This window comes from Heloderma suspectum, chromosome 2, assembly GCF_057233095.1.
Source record: "Heloderma suspectum isolate Gila_16-S chromosome 2, 16-S_ref, whole genome shotgun sequence".
In the NCBI taxonomy this organism is placed as follows: domain Eukaryota; kingdom Metazoa; phylum Chordata; class Lepidosauria; order Squamata; family Helodermatidae; genus Heloderma; species Heloderma suspectum.
Genome location: NC_139459.1, coordinates 173433179 through 173458719, shown reverse-complemented (window position 1 = coordinate 173458719; position 25541 = coordinate 173433179). Strand labels below are relative to the sequence as shown.

General features: G+C 45.3%; 1 protein-coding gene across 1 annotated transcript in view; it reads left to right on the top strand.

The window, feature by feature from the left end:
- Nucleotides 1-15021, top strand: part of LOC146353294 (extracellular calcium-sensing receptor-like) — a 42929-nt gene extending 27908 nt beyond the window's left edge. The window contains exons 6-8 of the mRNA XM_084829711.1: nt 10159-10359; nt 12932-13057; nt 14971-15021. Of these exons, the coding sequence (XP_084685837.1) occupies nt 10159-10359; nt 12932-13057; nt 14971-15021 (378 nt within the window). The remainder of the gene's footprint in view (nt 1-10158; nt 10360-12931; nt 13058-14970) is intronic.
- Nucleotides 15022-25541: the final 10520 nt, after the last annotated feature.

The following is a 25541-nucleotide window of genomic DNA, read 5'->3' as shown; positions in this document are numbered from 1 at the left end:
ATGAAGCAAGAGGGGAGACGGTTAGAACGCAGGTGGAGGAAAACTTGTGCTGAGTCTGACCGAACACAGGTAAGAGCCCACTATCAAGCCTACTCTGTGGCGGTGAGGGTGGCAAAGAGGCAGTTCTTTTCCACCAGCATTGCATCTTCTCAGTGTCGTCCGGCGGAGCTTTTCTGAGTGGTTCGCAGCCTGTTACATTCTGGGCCAGGGAGAGAGACGGTGGAACCCTCGGTAGCACGCTGTGACGAGTTTGCGCGGCACTTTGAGGATAAAGTCGCTCAGATTCGTCATGAATTGGACACCACCATTAATGCAGTTCCATTGGTAGAGGCGTTCAGAGCACCGTCTGGTCCAGTTTTATTGGATGAGTTTCAGTTAATGAGGCCTGAGGATGCGGACAAGGTGCTTGGCCAAGTCCGATCGACCACTTGTGTGCTTGACCCTTGCCCTTCATGGCTTATTAAATCAAACAAGGAGGGGTTGTCCAGCTGGGTCCAGGAGGTTGTAAATTCCTCCTTGAGAGAGGGAGTGGTGCCTGCTGCTTTAAAAGAGGCAGTAATTAGACCACTCCTGAAAAAGCCTAACCTGGACCCAGAGGATGTTAACAATTATAGGCCAGTGGCCAACATCCCCTTCCTGGGCAAGGTGCTTGAGCGGGTGGTTGTAGGACAGCTCCAGGCACTCTTGAATGAAACGGATTATCTAGATCCATTTCAATCGGGCTTCAGGCCTGGTTTTGGAACGGAAACTGCCTTGATCGCCCTGTGGGATGACCTCTGCCGGGAGAGGGACAGGGGGAGTGCGACCCTGTTGATTCTCCTGGACCTCTCAGCGGCTTTCGATACCATCGACCATGGTATCCTTCTGGATAGGTTGTCTGGGTTGGGAGTTGGAGGCACTGCACTACAGTGGTTCCGCTCCTACTTGGATGGCCGATTCCAGAAGGTGGTGCTGGGGGATTATTGCTCTGTGCCATGGCAATTGTGCCATGGGGTTCCACAGGGCTCTATTTTATCCCCCATGCTGTTTAACATCTACATGAAACCGCTGGGGGAGGTTATCCGGAGGTGTGGGCTGAGGTACCATCAATATGCGGATGACACCCAGCTCTACCTCTCTTTCTCATCAAAACCAGGTGAGGCAGTGGCTGTTCTGAACCAGTGCCTGGGCACGGTAATGGACTGGATGAGGGCTAATAAACTGAAACTCAATCCAGACAAGATGGAGGTACTGTTAGTGGGTGGTTCGTCTGCCCGGCTAGGTGATATTCAACCTGGAGGGGGCTGCACTCTCCCTAAAGGATAAGGTTCGTAGTTTGGGGGTGCTCTTGGATCCAGAACTGTCACTTGAGGCACAGGTGAACTCAGTGGCACGGAGCACTTTTTATCAGCTTAGGCTGGTATACCAACTACGCCCTTATCTGGACAGAGATAGCCTAGCTACAGTTATCCATGCTCTGATAACTTCTCGTCTGGATTACTGCAATGTGTTATACGTGGGGCTGCCTTTGAAAACGGTCCGGAAACTTCAGCTGGTCCAAAACAGGGCAGCAAGATTGTTAACAGGGACTGGCCAGCAAGCTCATATTACGCCAGTACTTTTCCAGCTGCACTGGCTGCCAGTCCATTTCCGGGCCCAATTCAAAGTGCTGGTGTTAACATTCAAAACCCTTAACGGCTTGGGGCCAGGTTACCTGAAGGATCGCCTCCTCCCATATGTGCCTGCCCGGACCTTAAGATCATCAGCAGCAGCCCTTCTCCGTGAGCCCCTGCCAAAGGAAGTGAGGCGGGTGGCTACTAGGAGGAGGGCTTTTTCTGCTGTGGCACCCCGGCTCTGGAATGAGCTCCCTGGTGAGGTTTGCCTGGCACCTACATTGTACTCCTTTCGGCGCCAGGTGAAGACCTGTTTATTTTCCCAGGCATTTTAGCTTTCTAAATTTTTATCTCTGCTGTTTTAAATCTGTATTTTAAACTCCTGTACTGCTGCTAGGTTTTATTGTGGTTGTATTGTTATATTGTGGTTTTAATGTTCTATATCTTTTAAATTGTTTTATTGTGTGTTGTTTGGTTTTAGTTTTTGTGAACCACCCAGAGAGCTTCGGCTATTGGGCGGTATAGAAATGAAATAAATAAATAAATAAATAAATAAACTAAATTGCCTTTGGCAGCAAACCCATTTATAACACTTCTAAAATACCAGCTGGTCTTCCGTAATTTTCCAAGGCCAAGCAGCGAATTGTCTCAAACTGAAAAGAAGTATTATTTTTTACAAATCCTTAGTGACATAGGGCTATGTTTTCTGTCAATTTTTGACATAGAGGATGTTGAAGATCTGTCCATTGACTATGCTAATTTTGGGATAAAAACAACCTTCTGCACACTCTATCCTCACATATAGGGGGGCTTTTGCCAATGTTGGGATACAGGTGAAAAGACATTTTTTAAACACCTGGACCCAACCTTTGATTGAAGGATTGTCTGTGGAATGTCAGGATACTGACACCTATAGACAAGAGACCCTCTTGACTCTGACCCGCTTTGTCAAAAAACAGTCAACTCTGATAAACTTTGACTCTAACAATTTAATAAATCTAGATCATGATGATAATGAGATTAGAGTCAAAGAGTTAGATTTTACCAGGCATACGAATACGAACCCTCTCTGTATGGCCCACTGGACTGGGAGCCAATATGATATAGACTCTGGTGAAGAATTCTCTCCAATTGAACAACCATTTACTTCTGTGATACCTGAAGAAGCTTTAATTGATACATTCTATGACCTGCCAGTAATGGAACAACAGTCAAATACTACCAGGTTCCATGCACTGTTGAAAAGATTAGCCGAAGGCCACCCTGCTTTGGACCCTTCTCAAAAGCCTCTTCAGGTTCCAGCTCTACAATCAGATGATATCAGCTACACAAGATTACTGAAACCATCTAATTTAAACTCCTTGGAGAAAAAGGCTGCAGATGAGCAAATTGCAATACAGCCACAGCACTGCCTGACACCATCCTCCTTGCCACTTTCTGCTCTTGAGCCTTTCAAGTTCACCTCTTTAGGAAAATCAAATTTAACTGAGCTGGGATTCTTTCAAGACAAACTTCAAAAAGTTACAGCAGAAATAAATTTACCACCCCGCCTTCCTGCACAGCCTCTGAAAAAAAGGGCCACTGTCCCGCCCCACCTTCAAACACCTTCAAACCATGCAGCACAGAACTGTATAGCTGATGGACACTTCATAGGGCTAGAATTTGCATGCGAACAGCAGTCAGTTCCACCCTCTCAGACCCCAGCAATAGACAAGCCATGTGGAGATAGGGATAGCGGAATTATATCTGAAGCAACAGGACTCCACAAACAAGCCGCTGTCAGCATTAAGAGGGCTGGTCCATGCTGACTATCTTCCTCTCCACAGGTTGGCACTGCTATTTCTATTAGATTACTCTCTTGGAATGTTGCAGGATGGGCCTCCAAGCTGGTAGATGAGAATTTTAAAAACATTTGCACTCAGTTTGAAGTTCTTTTTATTCAAGAAACCTGGGCTACCACTACAACTGTTCCCACTTTTCCAGGATACCTTGTATATACCCAACCAGCTAGCAAATCAGATAGTAGAGGCCATGCCCGGGGTGGTCTAGCAACTATGGTTTCAGTGGATAATAACCCAAATATTTTACAGCTTGATGTAAGCGATAGTAGTAACATCTTAATTCTTCAGGTAGATTGGCCTTCAGGTCTGACCTTTTTTTTTTAGTAAATGTATATTCTCCCCTGCAGAATTCAAAGTATGAAGACACCTCCATATGGAATGAACTTGATTGGGCCCTCTCCACCCTATTTGAAATACAGGCTGACCCCAAAATCTTGATAGCAGGTTATATGAATGCTAAAATAGGACAAAACAACTGTAAAATCGGTGAGACAATGGGACTTACTCCAGATGATCTAGCTTCTCTCCCTACTAGGGATGGCGGAGAATTTCTCCCCGAATCTTTGGGAGGCCGAATGCGTTGGTGCATTCGAATGCATCCGAAATTGGTGGGGAAATTCTCCGCCAGCCCCCCGCCCCCCCCGGATGGGACTTACCGTGGCCGAATGTCCCTCTCAGCGGCGGGTCCCGGCAGCGGTTTGGCGGCGGTTCAGTGGGGGCGGGGGCGGCGGCCGGTCTCCCGACCGGCTGCCGCCGCCACCATTGCAAAAAAAAAAAGGAAAGGGAAAACACACACACACACACCCGTGATAGGCTACGTAACGATTTACGTAGCCTATCATGGCTAGATTTCCAAAGTCAGCCGTGATAGGCTATGTAAATCGTCACGTAGCCTATCACAGGTGACTTTGAAAAAAAAAGCGCGTATGCAAATGGCGGCGGCCCATGGGCGCTGCCATTTGCGTTCCTTATTTTGGCACGTCTAGTCTACGTAAACATTTACGTAGACTACGGCGAAAATAAGGGAACGCTATTTGCATTGCCCTTATTTTCGCCGTAGTCTACGTAAATCTTTACGTGGACTAGACGTGTCAAAATAAGGAACGCAAATGGCGGTCCCCATGGGAGCCGCCATTTGCGTACGTGCTTTTTTTTTCAAAGTCACCTGTGATAGGCTACGTGATGATTTACGTAGCCTATCATGGCTGACTTTGGAAATCTAGCCGTGATAGGCTACGTAAATCGTTACGTAGCCTATCACGGGTGTGTGTGTTTTTTTTACTTTTTTTTCGTGGCTGGGTAGACGGGACGCTTCTACCCGGCCTGAATTTCGCCGGCGAGGGATGGGGCGCCTCCCCCCGGCCTGAATTTCAGCTGGGTGAGGTGGGGCGCCTCCCCCCCCCTTGCCTGAACTTTGGGGGGAAAACCGAAGTGCCTCCCCCCCACCGCGAAGCAAGCTTCGAGAACAGGTAAAGGACTTTCGTCCATCCCTACTCCCTACTAGAAATTCTAAGGATTTGGGGCTTAATAAAGCTGGTCAATTCCTCTTTGCTCTTGTTGTTAAGTTTCACTTATATATATGTAATAGGACAGATATAGACCCAGATTCGAACGTATGTACATATATTGGCCCAAGGGGCAGGAGTGTGATAGATTTTATGATCCTCTCACAATCAGCTCTATTCTTTTTCAACAATTTTAAAGTCCTTACTAGACCAGAGAGTGATCACATGCCAATTCAGATGTGTCTTTCGTTACTAACTGGAAAAGTTCCCCTCATTTTCGCTTCTGCAAATAATTGAATAACCCAGGGAGAAAAAAGACTGTGTTGGAATGGGAAGCTGCAAGAAGAAATAAATTTATTTCTAGCAACCCCCAAGATGTTATCTTTGAGAGAGGAATTTTTTTACCTCCCTGGACCCCCTGGAAACTTATGGGAAAATAGTGAAAGAACTTAGACCATTTGTGGTCACTGCTAAAGCTCCTTTTCCAGGCCTGCACACTAGTCAAGGCTGGTTTGATAAACGGTGCACTGCCCAGAAACGTAGGCTGGCAGGAGGAATCAGGATATTGAGGCAAGAAGATTTCTTAGAAAATTTTACTGTGTACATCAGCTTGCACAAAGAGTATAAAAATCTCCTGTGCCAGAAAAAGAACGAGTATGTACAACAATCCTGGATGGAGCAGGGTTGGCAATTCTAGAAAGACATTCAACTAGATTCTGGATATTAGTGACAAAAGGGACAAGGAGACATCATGGCTCTATTGATAATCAAATTACTTCCTCACAGTGGCAAGCTCACTTTTCAGCCTTGTTTAGACAATCTTTTGTTGGGACCCCATCTGATCCCCTTCACGGCAGGGATTTTTTGTCTTTCTCTTCCTGCCCTGTTTGGGAACCAGTAACCTGGGATGAAGTGCATGATTTGATTGCCTCCCTGCCTCCTAAAAAGGCCCCTGGAGAGGATATGCTTCCTGGTGAATTGTTTAGATCTAATTCTACTTGGTGGTGCCCAATTCTTGCTAAAATGTTTACTTATATAAACCAGCATGGAAAAATCCCCCAGGGCTAGGAAGTGAGCATTGTTGTTCCTATTCACAAGAGAGGCTCTAAAGCAGATCCAAATAATTTTAGACCAATCAGTCTGCTTAATGTTGTTTCAAAATTATATACTAAATATCTTTTACACAAATTAGAGTCATGGGCAGCTGAAAACTTGATTTTAGCTGAAGAACAGGCCGGGTTTGCAAAGGGGAAATCTACAATAGACCAGTGTTTTGTTCTCCATCACCTAATACAGAAATATTCTCAGCATGATAAAAAAGAGTTATTTGTTACTTTTGTGGATTTTAGTTCAGCCTTTGACCTTGTAGATAGAGATTGTTTGTGGCAAAAGCTATCTGCCACAAACATTGATAGAAGGCTGTTTCTTTTAATCCAAATGCTTCACTCTGACACTACTCTTAGAGTTAGTCTGGGGGCGAATGGATTGTTATCAGAAAGCATCCCAACTGATAAAGAAGTGTGTCAGGGATGTTTATTGGCCCCTTTTCTTTTTAATTTTTATATTAATAGCATTGTACAAGAACTGAGTGATTTGGAATGCTTCCCAGCTTCTATTCAAGATGTTAAACTCTCAGTCCTCCTATATGCGGATGATATCGCAATGATTTCCACTACATTAATTGGTATGCGAAGGCTTTTGAGAAAGTTGAGTACATTTTGCACAAGAGAGCATTTGTCTATTAACTATGCTAAGACTAAAATTGTAGTATTTGGGAAGAAAAGGAAAACACATATGTGGAAGTTGGACAATGAATCATTGAACAAATGAACAACTTTAGATATTTGCGCCTTAATTTCAACGCCCGACTTTCATGGAGACAACATCTAGACATAATTAAGCTGAAATCATCCCAGTCTACTCAATCTCTCCTTCTGTTCTCTCGATCACAAGGGGGAAGTTTGGTTGCCCCTGCAGTTGAGATATTTCAGAAGAAGGTAGTTTCACAACTGACGTATGGGGCTGAGATATGGGGATACATGAATGCCACTATTTTTGAGGTGGTTCAGAACTCTTTTATGAGATCTCTCTTAACTGTCCCCCGGAGTACACCTGGGGCCCTTCTAAGGGCAGAAGTGGGATTGATTTCAGTTAAAACATCTATTCATGCTGCTCTTGCTTTGTATTGGCTCAAGTTGACCCATATGAGCGATTCCCGCCTTCCAAAAAAATGCTTTCAAGAGCAACTTCAGACCCCATCCCAAAAGTCTTAGGTAAACCTGACCAAACCTATGTTGCAAGCTTATGGAATTGATACTGAGTCCTTTCCTTCTTCCCCTTCTAATAGAGTAAAGCAGAGGCTTAAAGAAAAAAATTATCTTTATTCTAAGTGGATGGATTTGGTTACAATCTCACAAATGCCTTATTCTTGCTGGTACCCATTATATAAGATGTCATTTGGTCTGGAGAGTTACTTTACAACTCTGACTGTGCCTCACGGAAATCATTTACAGCACTGCGTCTACAATGCATTGCCTTCTGCCTGTCAAGGGCTCCTTGGAGGGCTCTCAGTCTAATCCAGTAGCCAAGTCCAGACACAGACAGAGGGATTCTTTTCAAAGCTTTATTCTTCTTTTACAACTTAACAGCTCTACAGGTAGCAACTAGATCTGAGCAGCAGCTTCCCTATGCCCTAAGTTAGAACAGTTGGTCCCCGTTTGAAAAGCAATTACTGGCAGACCCCTGAATATAAGGACTAGGGAGAATCCCTCCCCTTTTCCCTTGGATCCTCTGGGCGCAACCGTTCTTTGAGCGCCAACCGGGCGCTACGCCTCCTTTCCGCGCTCTCCATTTGGCGCCGCTCTCTGCGTCTGCGCCGCGCATCCAACCAGTCCGCTATCGGTGCTGGGTCACTCCCTGGACTGCTTTCTAATCTAGGAATGTGGGTGGGAGGAAACTGTCAGCTGCGGGCCCTGGGAAAAAGGGGCGCACTCCTCTCCCAGGAGCAACTGCTCTTCCTCCGAATCAGAACTACTCTGGGATTCTATGGGCTCAGTGTCCACCCTGACACTGCCTTCTTGGAGGGAAGATTTGACAATACTCCAGTCCATCAGAGACTCTGTATCTGTGGGTCTGGGGAGGTTGAGGATGTCTCTCATTACTTACTAAGATGCCCTCTCCATGGCCATCCTAGGCATAAATTTCTTGCCATTATTTCCCAGAGCCTCCTAAATAGAACACCTTTAGAACAGATATGTGTCCTTCCTTCTGGCACTAATGCTTTCACCATTGCCCAGGTAGCAAAATTTGCCTTGGCAGCAAGGAAAATACGTGCCAAAGCCCAAACAGCCTACTAGGGATGATTCTGTTGGATGTATGAATTTATGTATATACAAATATGTGACTGTACTGTTTTCTGTCTCTCTCTGTCTCTGTCTCTGTCTCTGTCTCTCTCTCTTTAATGTACATTGTGGTGGCCTATGGCTTTAAGCAATAAAGTATCGTATCGTTTAATGAGGCTTACCCTCAGGAAAGTGTGCATAGGATTCCAGCACAAGTCACTTTTGCAGGGAGGTTTGCACCTTGATATTCTGCATGTTTACTCAGAAATAAGTCCTGAGTTGTGAGCATGGTACTGCAGGCTTAATACAGTGCCTACCCAGTTCTGGCTAATGAATTGACTACCCTTTCAGCTCAGTCCTATGCATGTTTTGTCATGTGTGTGTGTGTGTGTGTGTTCGCATGAACTCTAGCTTCAGTGGTGAGGGAAAGGCACTTAGTACATGTTCAGAGTTTCTCCATAATTTAGCCCTAGTTTTGAAAACAGACTCATTGGCTGAATCCTGGTGAAGTCTTGGCACACATGAAGTTATGGGAAGGAAGATACAATGAGAGTTTGTGCATAACAAGGAGAGTTGCACAAAACAAGACATCTTGTTTTTTTTAACCCACCCAGCCGTGATATGCTACATAAAGATTTACGTAGCCTATCACCTCGTGTGTGTTTTTTTAAACCTAGGCATGATAGGCTACATAAATCTTTACATAGCCTATCATGTCTTTTTTTTTTTACAAGAACAAGAGTGGAAATGGCAGCGGCAGCAGCCGGTCGGAAGACCAGCCGCCGCAGCCGCCGCCGCCCGGAAGATCCGCCCCAGGTGAGTCTCGTCCCAGGGGGGATCCGCGGGGGGGTGGGGGGCAGGCTGTTCTGCCACAGATTTCGTGAGGCCAAATGCACTGGCATTCGGCCTCACCAAGATCCGTGGCAGAATTCTCTGCCATCCCTAGAATGGAATCACAGCCCCTCTGGAACAGGAGTCACCAGCCACCACTGAATACTTACTATTGGTAAATAAATGTGAGACACAGGGTGTTAAGCAGAAATGGAATATGGAACTGGACTGTCCCATTTTGCCTAATTAATGGATCGCCACATTAGTCTATGGAATTCAGGTTACGTTCTATTCAGCAAAAACTCTTGTTATGTGTCTATTGGATGCAACAATGTCTCTTTAATAAGGGTCTGTCTAAGTGGGCTAATTACTCGCGGTGTAAATCAGCTAATGCTTCTTTTAACTATATGTTCTGGTGATGTCCAACAGTTGCCTCTTTTGGGGAAGTGGTTATAATATGGAAAAAGTTGGTATTGGAACACTCTTAATATTTACTGACATACATGTCCTCTTCAATTATCTACCTGCTCCCTAGAAGTTAATGCATGGACAGCATAAATGGATCCCTGGCACCCTTTTGACGGCTAAAAGACTGATATTACAGCATTGGAAGAATTAACACTCACCTCCTTATAATGCAATGGATTAAGGACCTAACAATGCTTTCAACATTTGAATGGGTGGTATAGAGATGCCACTTGTGAATGGATATGGTTATGGATATTTGCTCTGCTTTTGTTGAAGTTTATGTATAATTTCTTTTTATAGAAAGCTATATTTTCATACACACACACACACACACACACAGATTTCATATGTATCAGTTGGAACTGATATATTTAAATCATGTAGCTATATTTCATTTTTTTCTCTTTTCTTTTCATGGTTTTGTTTTGCAGAAATTTACAATAAAACATTATTAAAATAGAAGAAGAAAAAGAGGAGAGTACAGAAAAAGTCTCCTAAATTAATGGCAGTCTAAGTATGTTAGGAGACACCAGAACTCACGCACAATTACATAGTTTTCTGAGTGTTTCTTCCTTTTCAGACACTTGCTTTGTTGAGAAGCATCCAATTTAATAACAGTGAAGTGTCTTTCAGTGAAAATGGCAAGAGATATGATATCCTCAACTGCATCTACTTCCCAAATCGATCCTTTTATCCTGTGAAAGTTGGAGGAGTAGATTCAGGGGCTCCTCCAGGCCAAGACTTCACCATTCACTCAGATGCAATGGTGTGGGCTACAGAGGTGGGTTGTAGTGAATGTCCTGAGGTCATTGGAGAACTAAAGCATACTGCGGTTTAGTCCTTTGAAAACAGAAACTGACTTCCTAGATGTGATCAAAGGCAAACTGAGACCGGAAAGGGCTGCATAATGTTCAGTTGTAAAGCACAATCTTTGTATGAAAAAAATCCCAGGTTCAGCCCTTGGCATTTCCAGGTAGGGCTGGAAAAAAGTCCATGACTGAAACCCTTAAGAGGCACTGTCAGTCAATGCAAACAATCCTGAACTGAGTGGATGAAGGGTTTGACTCAATAGAAGGCAGCTTCCGATGTTCCTGTTTCTGTCTCAGAATATATTTTCAGGGATATCTGTGGATTCCATTTGTGGGGTGAATGTCGACAGATGTTTTTCTGGCTCTGCCCTGCAGATTTCATTTTGGTTTCCCCTGCTGGCACCAACTCGTTCAGTAGAGAGTCAAGCCAATATGCGGATTCTGTTTTTATTTATTTATGGTGGCAATTTGTGCATTCTCTCCCCTCCCCCCCCCCGGTTCCATCATTCGCAGAAAATGTAATTTGAGCACAGTGTACTTTGCAAAATTGTGATTTGAGCAAATTGTGATTTGTGCAAACTGTGATTTATCCAAATTGTAATTTGAGGGGGCGGGGGTGACAGGTCAGGAAAAGGGGACCAGATTGTGCACTTAGCAAGCTGATCCTCAGGGTCTGAAATGTTGAACAGGCATTTGTGGCTCCCCTGCTTCTAGTCCACACTTTCCAAAGTCTCAAGAAAGTGCTTTTCTAGGGATGTTAGAGAATTCCGCCACAGACTCCAGTGAGTCCGTGACTCCGGCCACCCCCAGAATCCATGGCAGAACGGAGCAATCCCCTCTGCCACCCCACGAAGCTCGACCGGGACAGATCTTACCTGGCGTCGGCCGTCCGGTCCATCCGCTGCCCCTGGTTTGCGGCCACGGATGGCTGCCCCAGTCTGTGGCCGCCATTTCCCTCCCTGCATTAGTTGTGATAGGCTATGTAAGTATTTATGTAGCCTATTACAGCAAAGAGCAGGGATGCAAATGGCAGCCGCTACGCCATTTGCATTGCTGCTGTTTCTGTGATAAGCTACGTAAATATATACGTAGCCTATCACGGCTAACACAGGGATGCAAAAGACGGCCGCTACGGCAGCTGCCATTTGCGGCCGCAGACCGGCAACGGACGGGGGTCTGGCTGCAGGTGGCCCTGGCTGGTGGCTCCACGGACTTGCCATGGAGCGGAGCTGGCCAGGGAGGATTCTGGAGGGAGGGATGGATTGCTTCCCCCCCACCACGGAAGACCCGGACCGGAACCAGGTAAGGGATTCATACATCCCTACTTTTAACACAGATCTATCCCCCCACCCCCTTTTGCAGCTCCCATTTCACACCTCTCAAAAGGGGGTGGAGTCTAGGCCTGTGTTTAAAGCACTTTCACTATCTATTTATTTATTTATTTATTTATTTATTACATTTCTATATTGCCCAATAGCCAAAGCTCACTCTCCTGCTTGAGACTCAGGAATATATGAAGTGGAATCAGGGGACCCACAAGTAGGGGTGTACGAAATCCCGCTTACCTGGCTCCACTGGGTTCCGCTGGGGATTCCGCCACCGTTTGCATCCCTGAATTCAGCCGTGATAGGCTACGTAAAGATTTATGTAGCCTATCATGTCTGGGTTTTTAAAAAAAACAAAAAAAAGCGTACATTTTTACATAAATATTTACGTAGACTAAATCAGCAAAAATAAGGAACGCAAATGGCGGCGGCCATAGCTGCCACCATTTGCGTACGCTTTTTTTAAAAAACCCAGACGTGAAAGGCTATGTAAGTCTTTACGTAGCCTATTGCGAATGGGGGGGGGGAACAGACTGCAAATGGCGGTGGCGGTGGCAGCCAGTCGGAAGACCAGCCGCCGCTGGAGCCGCTGCCATCCGGAACATCCGCCCCAGGTAAGTCTCGTCCCGGGGGGGATCTGCGGGGGGGATCCGCGGGGAGGGCAGGCTGTTCCGCCACGGAGTTCGGGGGGCCAAATGCACTGGCATTCGGCCTCGCCGAGATCTGTGGTGGAATTCTCTGACATCCCTACCCACAAGTGTCAGTTCAACACGTCAAACCCTGATGATGAATTTGCTGAGCGTGTGATCTGGTCCCCTTTTCCTGCCCTGTCACCAAAAAAAGCTCAAATTACGATTACCACAAATTATAATTTGCACAAGTCACAATTAGCACAAATGACAGAACTGGGGTGGGGGAGATGCACAAAACTTTCCCAGGAACCAAGGAAAAAAAATCAGATTCAGTCTGCCCCTGCTTACCAGAATGGAGATGGTGCAAAAATCTGTCAGACTTGAACAGAATGGATTTCCCAGTGATGGACCTCCCTATTTTATACGAACGACTTTTATGATGGGTCTAGGTAACCTGCAGTCATCCAGAAGATATTGGCCCTCCTAAATTGGTGATCCATCATGTACAGGGAAAGTCTGTGGAGTAGCTCCATTTAGTGCAACTGTTGTCACTGGATATCCTCAACTGTTTATTTTTTCCCTTTTAGAAGATGCCCTTTGCGAGGTGTGTGGCGCGGTGCTCTCCAGGCCACCTGAGAAAAGTTCCAGAGGGGAAGCAGGTTTGCTGCTACAGATGTATCGCTGTCCAGAAGGGACGATTTCTAGCTGGACAGGTACCTCAAACACTGAGAGCCACATAAAAGTGCAGAACGTACTGGAGTCAGAATGGAGCGGGGTCAAGGCACGGACCATTAGGGATGTACGAAAGTCCCTTACCTGAACCCGAAAGTTGATTCACGGTGGGGGGGAGGCGCTCCGTCCCTCCCCCCGAAATTCTGGCCGGGGGGGAGGCACCCCATCCCTCCTGCCGTGAATCCTGTCCTGCCGGGACACAAATGGCGGCGGCCGTAGCTGCCGCCGTTTGCGTCCCTGCAGTCAGCCGCGATAGGCTACGTAAATGTTTATGTAGCCTATCACGGCTGAGTGAGAAAAAAACAACAACCGTGCGTAGGCAATTGGCGGCGCCCATGGGTGCCGCCATTTGCGTTCCTTATTTTGGCATGTGTAGTCTACGTAAACATTTACGTAGACTACAGTGAAAATAAGGGGAATGCAAATAGTGTTCCCCTTATTTTCGCCATAGTCTACGTAAATGTTTACGTAGACTACACGTGCCAAAATAAGGAACGCAAATGGCGGCACCCATGGGCGCTGCCAATTGCGTACGCGCATTTTGTTTTTGTTTTTCACTCAGCCATGATAGGCTACGTAAATCTTTTCGTAGCCTATCACTTTTTTTTTTTTTTTAACTTGGAAATGGCGGTGGCGGCAGCCGGTCGAAAGCCCGGCCGCCGCAGCCGCCGCTGCCGAACCGCCGCCAGAGCCGCCGCTGCCAGAGCCGCCGCCGCCAGGGACATTCGCACAAGGTAAGTCCCATCCGGGGGGGGGGCAGGGGGGCAGACCGTTTATCCACCAATTTCGGGGGGCCAAATGCGCTGGCATTCGGCCTCCCCAAGATTCGTGGAGAAATTCTCTGACATCCCTAATTTAGATCATAGACAAAGAGAACAGTCAGCCATATCCTCAAGGAATATTTTTTCTGTAAATTCCATTTTTGATTGCATACATCTGTGGTGTCCTGGTTTGCAAAGTATTCACCATTTCCTAAATAAATGTTCTGCTTTAATGATGAAATAATATCTCCCATGCATTATTTTCTAAAATGGTAGTTTTAGCTTGAAGCAGTTTGGGCAGAACACCGATGAGGGCAGGTGGTTGGTCATCCTTGTAATGACTGGAGCATGTTACCTAACATGGAGCAAGTCAAACAGATCACCCTTCCTTATGTAGTGATTTCTTTAACCTGTTCTCCAGCCTCTGCACCAACACATCTCCTCAAAGAAGAGATCATAGTCTGAAGAAAATGGCAGATAATAATCTCTTCATTTGATTTGTTCATTCAGAAGGATCTACAGGTTACAGGTTGTTGTTTGGTTCTTACCTGGTTTTCATTTTTAGTTACAGAGTTTGCTTCTGTCAGGGTTCCACCCTTCACCTGGACCCCCTGCGCTACTCCTTAAGAATCTCTTGCCTCCTTAAGAGTCCCACCTTCCTTCTTTTACCTTCCCCTTTCCAATAATGTGGGGTTTAGGCTGTAGGCGTGGGGTGATTGACGCTCAAGTCACAGGGTTTAACCACAACAGTTTACTGGTATATTAAAGCAAGCAAATCACAACTAAAGGTATTTGCACAATAGACCTGACTGATACAAAAGACATTAAGAGAAAATAAAAGTTGCAAAATGAAAGTTCCTTTACCCTAGCTGTACTTAGACTTTTCCAGGCTACTTCTTCCTGCTCCCTCTTCAAGCTCTGGTCTCCTTGATTCTGCTCTTGCTGCTGTCTTGCTCTCTTTTAATACCCTCCTCCCTCAAAACCACAAGTACTGTTTCAACCCTGAAGAAAAGAAACTCAGCTGGGGAAATGAAACTGAAACGTAACCAGGGAAATGAAACTACTCCTCCAAGTGATACCCCCACCCAACTCCTGGCCTCTAAGCCTGACCTGTTTTCCCGTTGCCTCTGTAGGCCTTAAACCATCTCCTCTTCATTGCGCAATATCAAACAAAAATCTGGTAGAGGGGGTAAAAAAAGTTTTTGTACTTTTCTGACTCTGGTCATATAACTGCTGCAGCAAATCAAAGGTGTAAAATAAGTTAGAGAATGGATATTTCCATATCATTCTTCATGGGCTGAACTGGCCTCCATGGAAAGAACATCTGTGTCATGGTTGAGATACTTAAATACTGTTGCTCATTCCAGATGCAGATCGCTGTGTCCCGTGCCCAGAAGATCAACACCCCAACAAGAACCAAGACCAGTGTATCCCCAAGAAGATCCACTTCCTTTCCTATCAAGAGACAATGGGCTTTGTTTTAGCTTCTCTAGCCCTTTTCCTCTGTCTAATCAAAGTTCTAGTGTTGGCAACCTTCATTAAACACCATCACACACCAATTGTCAAAGCCAAAAACCAAGACCTCACCTACATCCTCCTCATCTCCCTCCTGCTCTGCTTCCTCTGCTCGTTCCTGTTTATTGGTCGACCCAGGAAGGTCACCTGTCTTCTCCGACAAGCTGCTTTTGGCATCATCTTTTCTGTTGCTGTTTCTTCCATTTTGGCAAAAACTGTCACAGTGGTTCTGGCCTTCATGGTCACCAAGCCAGGAAACACGGCAAGAAAACTAGTGGGGAGACAAGTGACAAACTTCATTGTCCTGGCCTTTCCCCTCATTCAAGTTGTGATTTGTGCTGCCTGGCTGGTAACTTCTCCCCCATTCCCAAACTTGGATTTCCATTCCTTGGCTGGACAGGTCATAGTGGAATGTCATGAAGGATCGGTCACCATGTTTTTCACTGTCCTGGTTTACGTGGGCTTCTTGGCTCTCCTCAGCTTCACGGTGGCTTTCCTTGCAAGGAAATTGCCTGACAGTTTCAATGAAGCCAGGTTAATCACCTTCAGCATGCTGGTGTTTTGCAGTGTTTGGGTCTCCTTTGTGCCAACCTACTTGAGCACCAAGGGGAAGTCCATGGTGACTGTGGAGATCTTCTCCATCTTGGCCTCTGGTGCTGGTCTCCTGGGTTGCATCTTTTTCCCCAAATGCTACATTATTGTGCTGAGACCCAATCTCAATTGCAGAGATAATCTCATAAGGAAAAAATAATCTGTGAATGTTATGCTTTGGAGAATTCCCTGATACTTAATTCGGCAGCCAATCAATCATAATTCCCCATCATATTTCTCAATATAGGGGTTAACGTGATCCTCTCTGTTTAATTTTTAAATAAAACTAGCCAATCAAATCCATTATTTCTCTGTGTTTCTTTATTCCTGGTGTATTTACTTTAGGCTAAGGAGTTCTAAAAATCCAGAGTGGGGCATCTTGTGAATAGCTGTCATGTTTGTATTGGAAGTCATTAGAAGGTAATAACTAGTCACAAATTATAGATTAAAGGAGCAGTATAACCATTAGACAAATTGTACAACTTGACAATGTTCCTTGGAAGTCTATGGATAGTTCCCTTCTTCCATTTTATCCTAAGTGCCGACATATACTACGTTGATAAATACTTTGGCATTAATTGGATGGGCACTTTGCTGAACCTTTGCTCCTCTTACTATCACCCACCTACTCAGCTAATGGAGAATTCTAAGGCAAAACAACCATTAGTTTAAATGTCAAACTAGATGGGACAACCACACAGATAGTTGTGTCCTTATTGCATGGGGAAAGCGTGTGACTAACAGTTGTGGCCTTATATTGTTGCAGATAAATAGTAGGGATGTCAGAGAATTCTGCATGAATTTTAAATGGGATCAAATTATGACAAATCCGGTTTGAGGAATCCTCCTCGGAATGGAGCGGCCCGGTCTACCCAGACCAGAGCTCACGCGGACCCTTTTTTTTTTGTCCGCTGAACAGCGGATTTTATGAAAATAATTACGAAAAGAAATCCATAAATCAGAAATGGAGGAAGAACATGAATGGCTTTACCCTTTTTACGAGGCATTTTCCCTGTGACCCGAGGCTTTCTTTCACTGGGGCTGAGTCTTGAAGTCCACTGAAATCCTCCATCTTTTCTCTTTATTGTCTGTGGAGGTGAGGTGAGGTCAGGTCTGGTGAGGTCAGGTCTGGTGAGGTCAGGTCTGGTGAGGTCAGGTCAGACAGCCATCTTGCCTTCTTGGTTTTCTTTTTCTTTGGGACGTTTTTTGTTGCCGCCTCCTGAACAATGTTGTGAACTTCTGTCCATAGTTCTTCTGGGACCCTATCTACTAAATCTAGTCCCTTAAATCTATTCTTCACCTCCACTGCATATTCATTAGGAATATTAGTGAGCTCATATCTAACTGATCTGTGGGTCTTCCCTATTCTCTTTACTCTGATTCTAAATTGTGCAATAAGAAGTTCGTGATCTGAACTACAATCAGCTCCAGGTCTTGTTTTTACCAACTGCATAGATGTCCGCCACCTATGGCTACAAAGGATGTAGTCAGTCTGATTTCGGTGTCAACCGTCTGGTGAAGTCCATGTATAAAGTTGTCTCTTAGGTTGTTGGAAGAGAGTGTTTGTTATGCACAGTGAGTTGTCTTGGCAAAATTCTATCAGGAGATAGAAGGCAGCAGGAGATGATGGTATCCCAGCTGAACTGTTTAAAATCTTGCAAGATGATGCTGTCAAGGTGATGCATGCCATATGCCAGCAAATTTGGAAAACACAAGAATGGCCAACAGATTGGAAAAAATCAACTTATATCCCCATACCAAAAAAGGGAAGCACCAAAGAATGTTCAAACTATCGAACAGTGGCACTTATTTCACATGCCAGTAAGGTAATGCTCAAGATCTTGCAAGGTAGACTCCAGCAATTCATGGAACGAGAATTGCCACATGTACAAGCTGGGTTTAGAAAAGGCAGAGGAACTAGAGACCAAATTGCCAATGTCTGCTGGATAATGGAGAAAGCCAGGGAGTTTCAGAAAAACATCTACTTCTGTTTTATTGACTATTCTAAAGCCTTTGACTGTGTGGATCATAACAAATTGTGGCAAGTTCTTGGTGGGATGGGGATACCAAGTCATCTTGTCTGCCTCCTGAGGAATCTGTATAACGACCAAGTAGCAATGGTAAGAACAGACCACGGTACAACGGACTGTTTTAAGATTGGGAAAGGAGTATGGCAGGGCTGTATATTCTCACCCTACCTATTCAACCTGTATGCAGAACACATCATGCGATGTGCTGGGCTTGATGAAGCCAAGGTTGGAGTTAAAATCGCTGGAAGAAACATTAACAATCTCCGATATGCAGATGATACCACTTTGATGGCTGAAAGCGAGGAGGAGCTGAGGAACCTTATGACGAAGGTGAAAGAAGAAAGTGCAAAGGCTGGGTTGCAGTTAAACCTCAAAAAAACCAAGATTATGGCAACCAGCTTGATTGATAACTGGCAAATAGAGGGAGAAAACGTGGAGGCAGTGACAGACTTTGTCTTTCTAGGCGCAAAGATTACTGCAGATGCTGACTGCAGCCAGGAAATCAGAAGACATTTACTTCTTGGGAGGACAGCAATGACAAATCTTGATAAAATAGTTAACAGCAGAGACATCACACTGACAACAAAGGTCCACGTAGTTAAAGCAATGGTATTCCCCATAGTAACCTATGGCTGCGAGAGCTGGACCATAAGGAAGGCTGAGCGAAGGAAGATAGATGCTTTTGAACTGTGGTGCTGGAGGAAAATTCTGAGAGTGACTTGGACTGCAAGAAGATCAAACCAGTCCATACTCCAGGAAATAAAGCCAGACTGCTCACTTGAGGGAAGGATATTAAAGGCAAAACTGAAGTACTTTGGCCACATAATGAGAAGACAGGATACCCTGGAGAAGATGCTGATGCTGGGGAAAGTGGAAGGCAAAAGGAAGAGGGGCCGACCAAGGGCAAGATGGATGGATGATATTCTGGAGGTGACAGACTTGACCTTGGGGGAGCTGGGGGTGGCAATGGCTGACAGGAAGCTCTGGAGTGGGCTGGTCCATGAAGTCACGAAGAGTCGGAAGCGACTGACTGAATAAACAACAATGGGCAGATTTAGAGGCTGCCATGTTAGTGAAAGATATTACAAGAATCTAGAATCTGCTGGCATATAGGAATAATACAGTATCTGAAAGATTGCAGGCCCTCATTGTGACTGGACAGTGAGAAGCTCCTTTCATACAAGCCTTTAACTATAGAGAAGTCCATAATATTTCCACAGATAAAGGTCACTTAAGTAGATGAAATGAAACTGAAACTTAGGCAGTTGCTCGGCCTAAGATAAAAAGATTTTCAAGGAAGCTGCCTTGTACCAAATTAGACCATTGATTCATCAAGCTCAGTATTGTCTTCACAAGGAATAGGCAACCATTTTGGGCCAATGGGCACATCTGGCACTTTGAGAAACTGTCCTGGGCACCAAAATGGGTGTTCTGCACATGAAAGCCTGCAGACCTTTGCCATCTTGATTTCGTAAGGTGTTCTAATTTTTTTATTTTGCCCCTTTCCTCCCCAAATAACATGTGTCTAGCACTGGTATTGAAATTGCCTGCCTCACTTTGTAGTAGTTGTTTGTTTGTTTTTCCAATAAATTTAAATGTATGTTAGTGGTATTCCAGAAGAACAGACTTGCACAAGGAAAATACATTAGAAAAAAATGAGGGTGAGGCTTTCTTTTTACAAAGCAGGGAGAGGGGAACCTGCTCTGTCTGCTCTCAGTAGGCTTCTGTCTAGAACTAAAGCCATCAACTTGAGGATGCCCAGATAGCGAAGAAGTATGGTTGGTTTGCTACTGTCACATGGTAGGCAGAATTACGTGCTCTCATCTGTGCTCGGTCACATTTGCTCTGATCCTTGCATCATCCAGCCTGTTTCCTAGCCAGAAGCTCTCTTAAAACCCAGAGATCCATCTGAGCTCCAAAGTGTGAGAGAGGATGCTTAGGCGAGACCATGCTGATGGCCCTTTCCATGCCACTATTCCACAGTGGGACTCTGTACTCAGTTTTCTTCTGACTTATCATCTGTTATGCCCCTGAAAAAATATGTGCAATGAGAGTTGTAGTTTTACCCTGCAGCATTCAAGATGGCTCAGGCCCCATCCATCAGCCAAAGAACCAAAGGCCACCGGGAGGCTGAACCCCTTGCCTCCCAAGAGAACAGTCACAGCAAGGGGGTGAGTAACCTGGCCCCACAATCAGCCACAGCGGGAGTACATGCAGGGAAGTAGTTTTCCCCTTCTCATAAGCAAAAAAACTTATAAGAGCTTTGAAATTCCAGGGCATAGTCTGAAGGCACATGAGGCAGCCACTGTGCTGAAGTTAAGCAGGTCTGGTTCTGGTCAGTGCTTGGAGGGGAGACCACCTGGGAAACACATGTAGCTACCTTGAGTTCCACAATGGAAGAAAGGTGGGATATAAATGTAATAAACAAATTAATAAACAAATAAATAAAACTGGCGATGTATGAAAATTTGTTTTGATACATTTTCTGCTCGAATTTGTCCCATTCACAACCCTGAATGTGAACAGGAGCACAGTTATCAAAAAAAGCTCACACATTCCTCAGTCTAGCAGTCACTGAAAACCAGAAAGCCCCAGTGACCTCCGTGAGCCCCTGCCAAAGGAAGTGAGGTGGGTGGCTACTGGAAGGAGGGCTTTTTCTGCTGTGGCACCCCGGCTGTGGAATGAGCTCTCTAGTGAGGTTCGCCTGGCACCTACATTATATTCTTTCCAGCGCCAGGTGACGTCCTTTTTATTTTCCCAGGCATTTTAGCTCTTTAGACCTTTAGCTTGCTGTTTTAAATCTGTATTTTAAATCCCTGCGCTGCTGCTAGTTTTTATTCTGGTTTTATTCTGGTTGTATTGTTTACTGTGGTTTTAATGTTTTATATATATTGTATTGCTTTATTGTGTGCTCTTTGGTTTTAATTTTTATGAACCACCCAGAGAGCTTCGGTTATTGGGTGGTATAGAAAATAAACAAACAAATAAACAAATAAATAAATACATCTATGCAGAGAATCCTGGGAAAGCACTGGAACCCATAAAACCTCCCAAAGCTCAGCTGTGGGGTGCACAGGCATAGCAATCTGGATCAGGCCAGAATGCAGAATTTAACCGGAGGCAAGGCAAGGTGTGGTGGCCCCTCTTTAAAGAGAACATGGGAAGCCATCTTATACTGAGTCTGACCTCTCGGACATCTCGCTCAGTATTGTCTACACCAGTGGCGCAGAATCTCTTTCAGCCCAATAGCCAAATCTCATTTTGGAGAAGCTCTCAGAGACCGCATTCCAGTGGTGGATGGGGCTGAAGGTGAAAGCGGTTGGGCCAGGAAACAAAACAAAACAAAACAATACCAGCTTATTTTAGGTGAAAGCTTTTACTGCCAATAGCTAAGCTTTTGGAGAGACACTACAACCTTTTAGAATGCTAGGCGGGGGGGATCAAAGCTGGAAAGCCATAAAACCATCAGCAGTTGGGGGGAAAGGGGGTGGGGCTGCAGGTGCATGGCCATCTGTGGAAACCCAGAGAGCAGGATTTGGCCCCTGGGCCTGAAGGTTCTGCACCCCTCACTCTTCCACTTCACATGATCAAAACAAGCTACTGTGGCTTCTTAAACCACAGTGACTTGTTTAAATCGGCAGCATGTGCCAGTGCAACTAGCCTAGTTACTCACCCAGGCACAGCTTGTTGTGTCATCTGAACCCAGGCAGGGAACAACCCTCGAATAACCCAGGCACCACCAATTTAAACAAGCCGACGTGCCTTCTTTGATGGTGCAGAAAGGCCCACTGACTTGCAGCCCTACCTGGAGATGCTGGGAAACAAATCTAGGGACTTAGGTATGTAAAGTGGACACTCTGCCTCTGAGCTACAGCCCTTCCCTCCTGCACACCTGCATCACTGTCCTTCTAACTCAGCTCCTTTGGCCTTGCTCATTGAATGCACAGACCAATCTACCAGGTTTTGGCACCATGTCAATCAGACTTCCTTATTTATTCATTCATTCATTCATTCATTCATTTAGGAAGGCTCACCAAACATCTTGTATCTCCTCTTGGACAGGACCCAGTACTTTTTGGGGCCACAACTGTAGTTGTACATATTTTGCATCCTTGGTATAATTGGTATAGGCCTTCCTTCCCCCACCCGTTGTTCTCCAAATATGTTGAACTACAACTCCCATCATTCCCATTTGCAACAGCTAATGGCCATACTGGTTAGGAATGGGAGTTCCAGTCAAAATAATCTGGAGTGCACCGGTTTTGGAAGGCTGGAATAGAAATTGCTATCTGCAGCCTGAGGGATGGCCAAGAAGACTCAGCGCCAGGCACCCACGGCAGTGCAGAGGTGGACCATCTGAGACAAGACTAAGGCAACATATCCTCCTAGTTCTGAGGGTTCTCCCAGGTATATTTTCCACAGGATCAAACTCCAGTTGCACTTCTAGCATTGTTACAGAACATCTGTCTTGGGAAGGCATGGGAACGTCTGTCCTGCCTTGACAACTGAGACGTGAACCCTGGATTTAGGTGCTCAGCTTCACACAGGTCAAAGGGGAGACCCAGACAACTAAAGTCAAATCCATCTTGAGGGTGCAATTGAGGCCAAAAAGTTTGCCTTCTTCACTGCCACCACCACCACATGGTAGGCGTAATAATGTGCTCTCACCTGTGTTTAGTTACGTTTGTTTTTATCCTTTCACCACTTGGGCTCTAGCCATTATCTAGCCTGCTTCATGGACCAAAGCGCTCCTGAACTCCAGGGAGCCATCTGAGCTCCATAGCACCAGATCGGATGCTTAGACACAAGAATGGGCCCCAACAAGGGCAGCTGCTATGCCACCTGGAAACTCCTTCAGAGCATACGGGAAACCATCAGATTCAATAGGTCTTTGGGCTAGACTATCCTAATAGGTCCTCTGCTCCCTGCAGGGTGATTTAACTCCAGACAGACCAGTCATTTCATCCACCAATGCCTCATTGCCCAGCCCTGCAATGAGGCATTGGTATAACCAGGCACCAGCTTCTACCTTTCCCAGCCATCAATCTGGGCTAATTAACTTTGGTACATGCCTGAACTCCATATTGGATTTAGGAGTTCAGATTTACACAGTTCAAAGGTCAGAACCTGACAACTAAAGTCAAGTTCAATTGCCCCATGGAGAAGCAGAAAGTAACGCAAAGTGCAAAGGGAGCTCAGCACTCTGGAGTTCTGGCTATTTCTCTAGCCTGGAATTATGGAAATGACCATAATTCTTGAGGAATCCCCCAAGGATTTCCATCCAGTAAGTCAATAAAAAAGAAATTCTGGAGAAAATGTTTATTATAGAAGTGCCCTGAGCCCTTCCATGTCGGGCTAGGGTGGTGTCTTATCACTCAGCTTTTAATCACTTCTTGCTAAGAGCTAATTCCCCTACAATAGTGCCTCCTGTCCAAGCCAAACCTGACATTTGCAATGGCTCAAGAAAAGGCATTAGCCCATGAGATTGTATCACTATATGTCACAGAACTCAAGAGAGATGCAGATTATGTAAATGCCATCTGGAGCAAGCAGGCTGAGAATTCCAGGCAGCAAGGTCAACAGAACACAAGAAAGGCACCCTCCATAACATCTGCAGATAGACCCTGGCTTACCTGTTCCTCCTCAGGCTGTGGAGGGCAACATCAGTGCTCTCTGTACAGATTCAAGGATGCTGGGTGCAGGTTTTGCAATAAGAAGGGTCACCTTGAGCAAATCTGCCATTCAAAATCTGTCAGCACAAGGCCAAGGAACTATAGCAGAGAGTCACTCCACCTAGCATGTCATAGCATGTAATGATTATTCACAAGGTGATAAAACTCAACAGCTATATCGTGTTCAGAAGGTCTGTGGCAAGGAACCTCATGATTCTGTGTTCTATGCAACAGTATTAATCAATGCCTAAAAGTGCAAACTGGAACTGGATTCAGGGTCTGGGGTACCTGTAATTAACAGAGACACCTTTAAGCACATATTTTCTGGGACTCTTGCTCCAAAGTGGCCAAGTCCATCATGCATTATGCATGATTACAATGCAAAGAAGGTCAATATTGTTGGATGCCGCACTGTAGATGTACAGTATGGCTCTTTCCAAAGGGAAATCCCACTTATAATTGTGGAGGGGCAGAGGCAAAACCTCTTCAGGAGCAACTGGTTCTCATCAATAGGAATCAGCATTCAAGGAATTCACGCCCTTACTACAGGTCGGCTTGCAGCAACTGTTAATAAATTTCCAAGGGTATTTTCTGAAGAATTGGGAGAATATGCCGGGAAGCCAGTGTCACTCCATCTGGATCCATCTATTACACCAATTTGCATGAAAGCCAGGAATGTGCCCTTTGCTTTGAGGGGAAAAATTGAAGAAGAGCTTGAGCATCTCATCAAGCAAGATGTGCTAGAATCAGTTACACAGACCCAGTGGGCTATGCCTATTGTGCTGGTATTAAAGCCTAATGGGTAGGTGAGACTGTGTGGGGATCACAATACACTTAAGCAGCATCCATACCCAGTGCCTGCTATCAATCAACTCCTCGCTGTTCTTGGTGGAGGGAAGGTCTTTGCAAAACTTGATCTGGCCCAAGCATATCAACAGTTGGTTGTTGATTATGCTACAGCAGATGCCCAAACAATAATCACTCATCAAGAGGCATTCCGAGTAAAGTGTCTGCAATTCGGAATTTCTGTGGCCTCTGGACTGTTCCAACAGTTCATGGAAACCCTACTTTCTGGAATTCCAGGTGTTGTACTATATTTTGATGATGTCCTTCAAGAAGTCCTACATCATTTTGACACATCCAGCATTCATGCAAAAAAGGAGAAATGTGAAATTGGAACCTCCAGCATAACATTTTTGGGCTATCATATTGATGTTTCTAGCATTCATCCCACTGACAAAAAAATGTGTGCAATTCATGATGCACCTGCTCCAAAAACAAAGCAGGTACTTCATGCCTTCTTGGGACTTCTCAATTTCAACTATGTCAATGGATTGAGTCGGGTACCACTTCAAATTCCAGATTTTGTTGTACCTCCTCCACTGGAAGTCTTGATGCTAGAAGCCCTTCCTGACCCACCTATTCAGGTTAATAAAATTGCAAGGCTGACTGCTCGAGATCCTATACTAGCTTGTGTTTTAAGCTGGGTATGGAGGGGATGGCCAGATGAGGAACTGCCAGAGGAATTTAAGCCATTCAAATGCTTTCAGCATGAGATGTCTGCCCATAAGGGATGTGTGCTATGGGGAAACTGTGTTGGTATTCCAGATAAGACTTCTCAAACCATCTTGACCACACTGCATGCAGCTCATCCAGGGATCAATTGTATGAAAGCACTGGCCAGAAGCTATGTCTGGTGGCCTGGTATCAATTCAGATATTGAAAAAACTGTAAATGAGTGCAGGTATTGGCCTTCTTTATCCAAGTGAAACCAGGAAACAAACACAAGCTAAGCAGGGTCAGCCCTGGTTAGTATTTGGATGGGAGACCGCCTGGGAATCAGGCTTCCCTCATTGAGCATGGGGTTGGACTCGATGGTCTTGTAGGCCCCTTCCA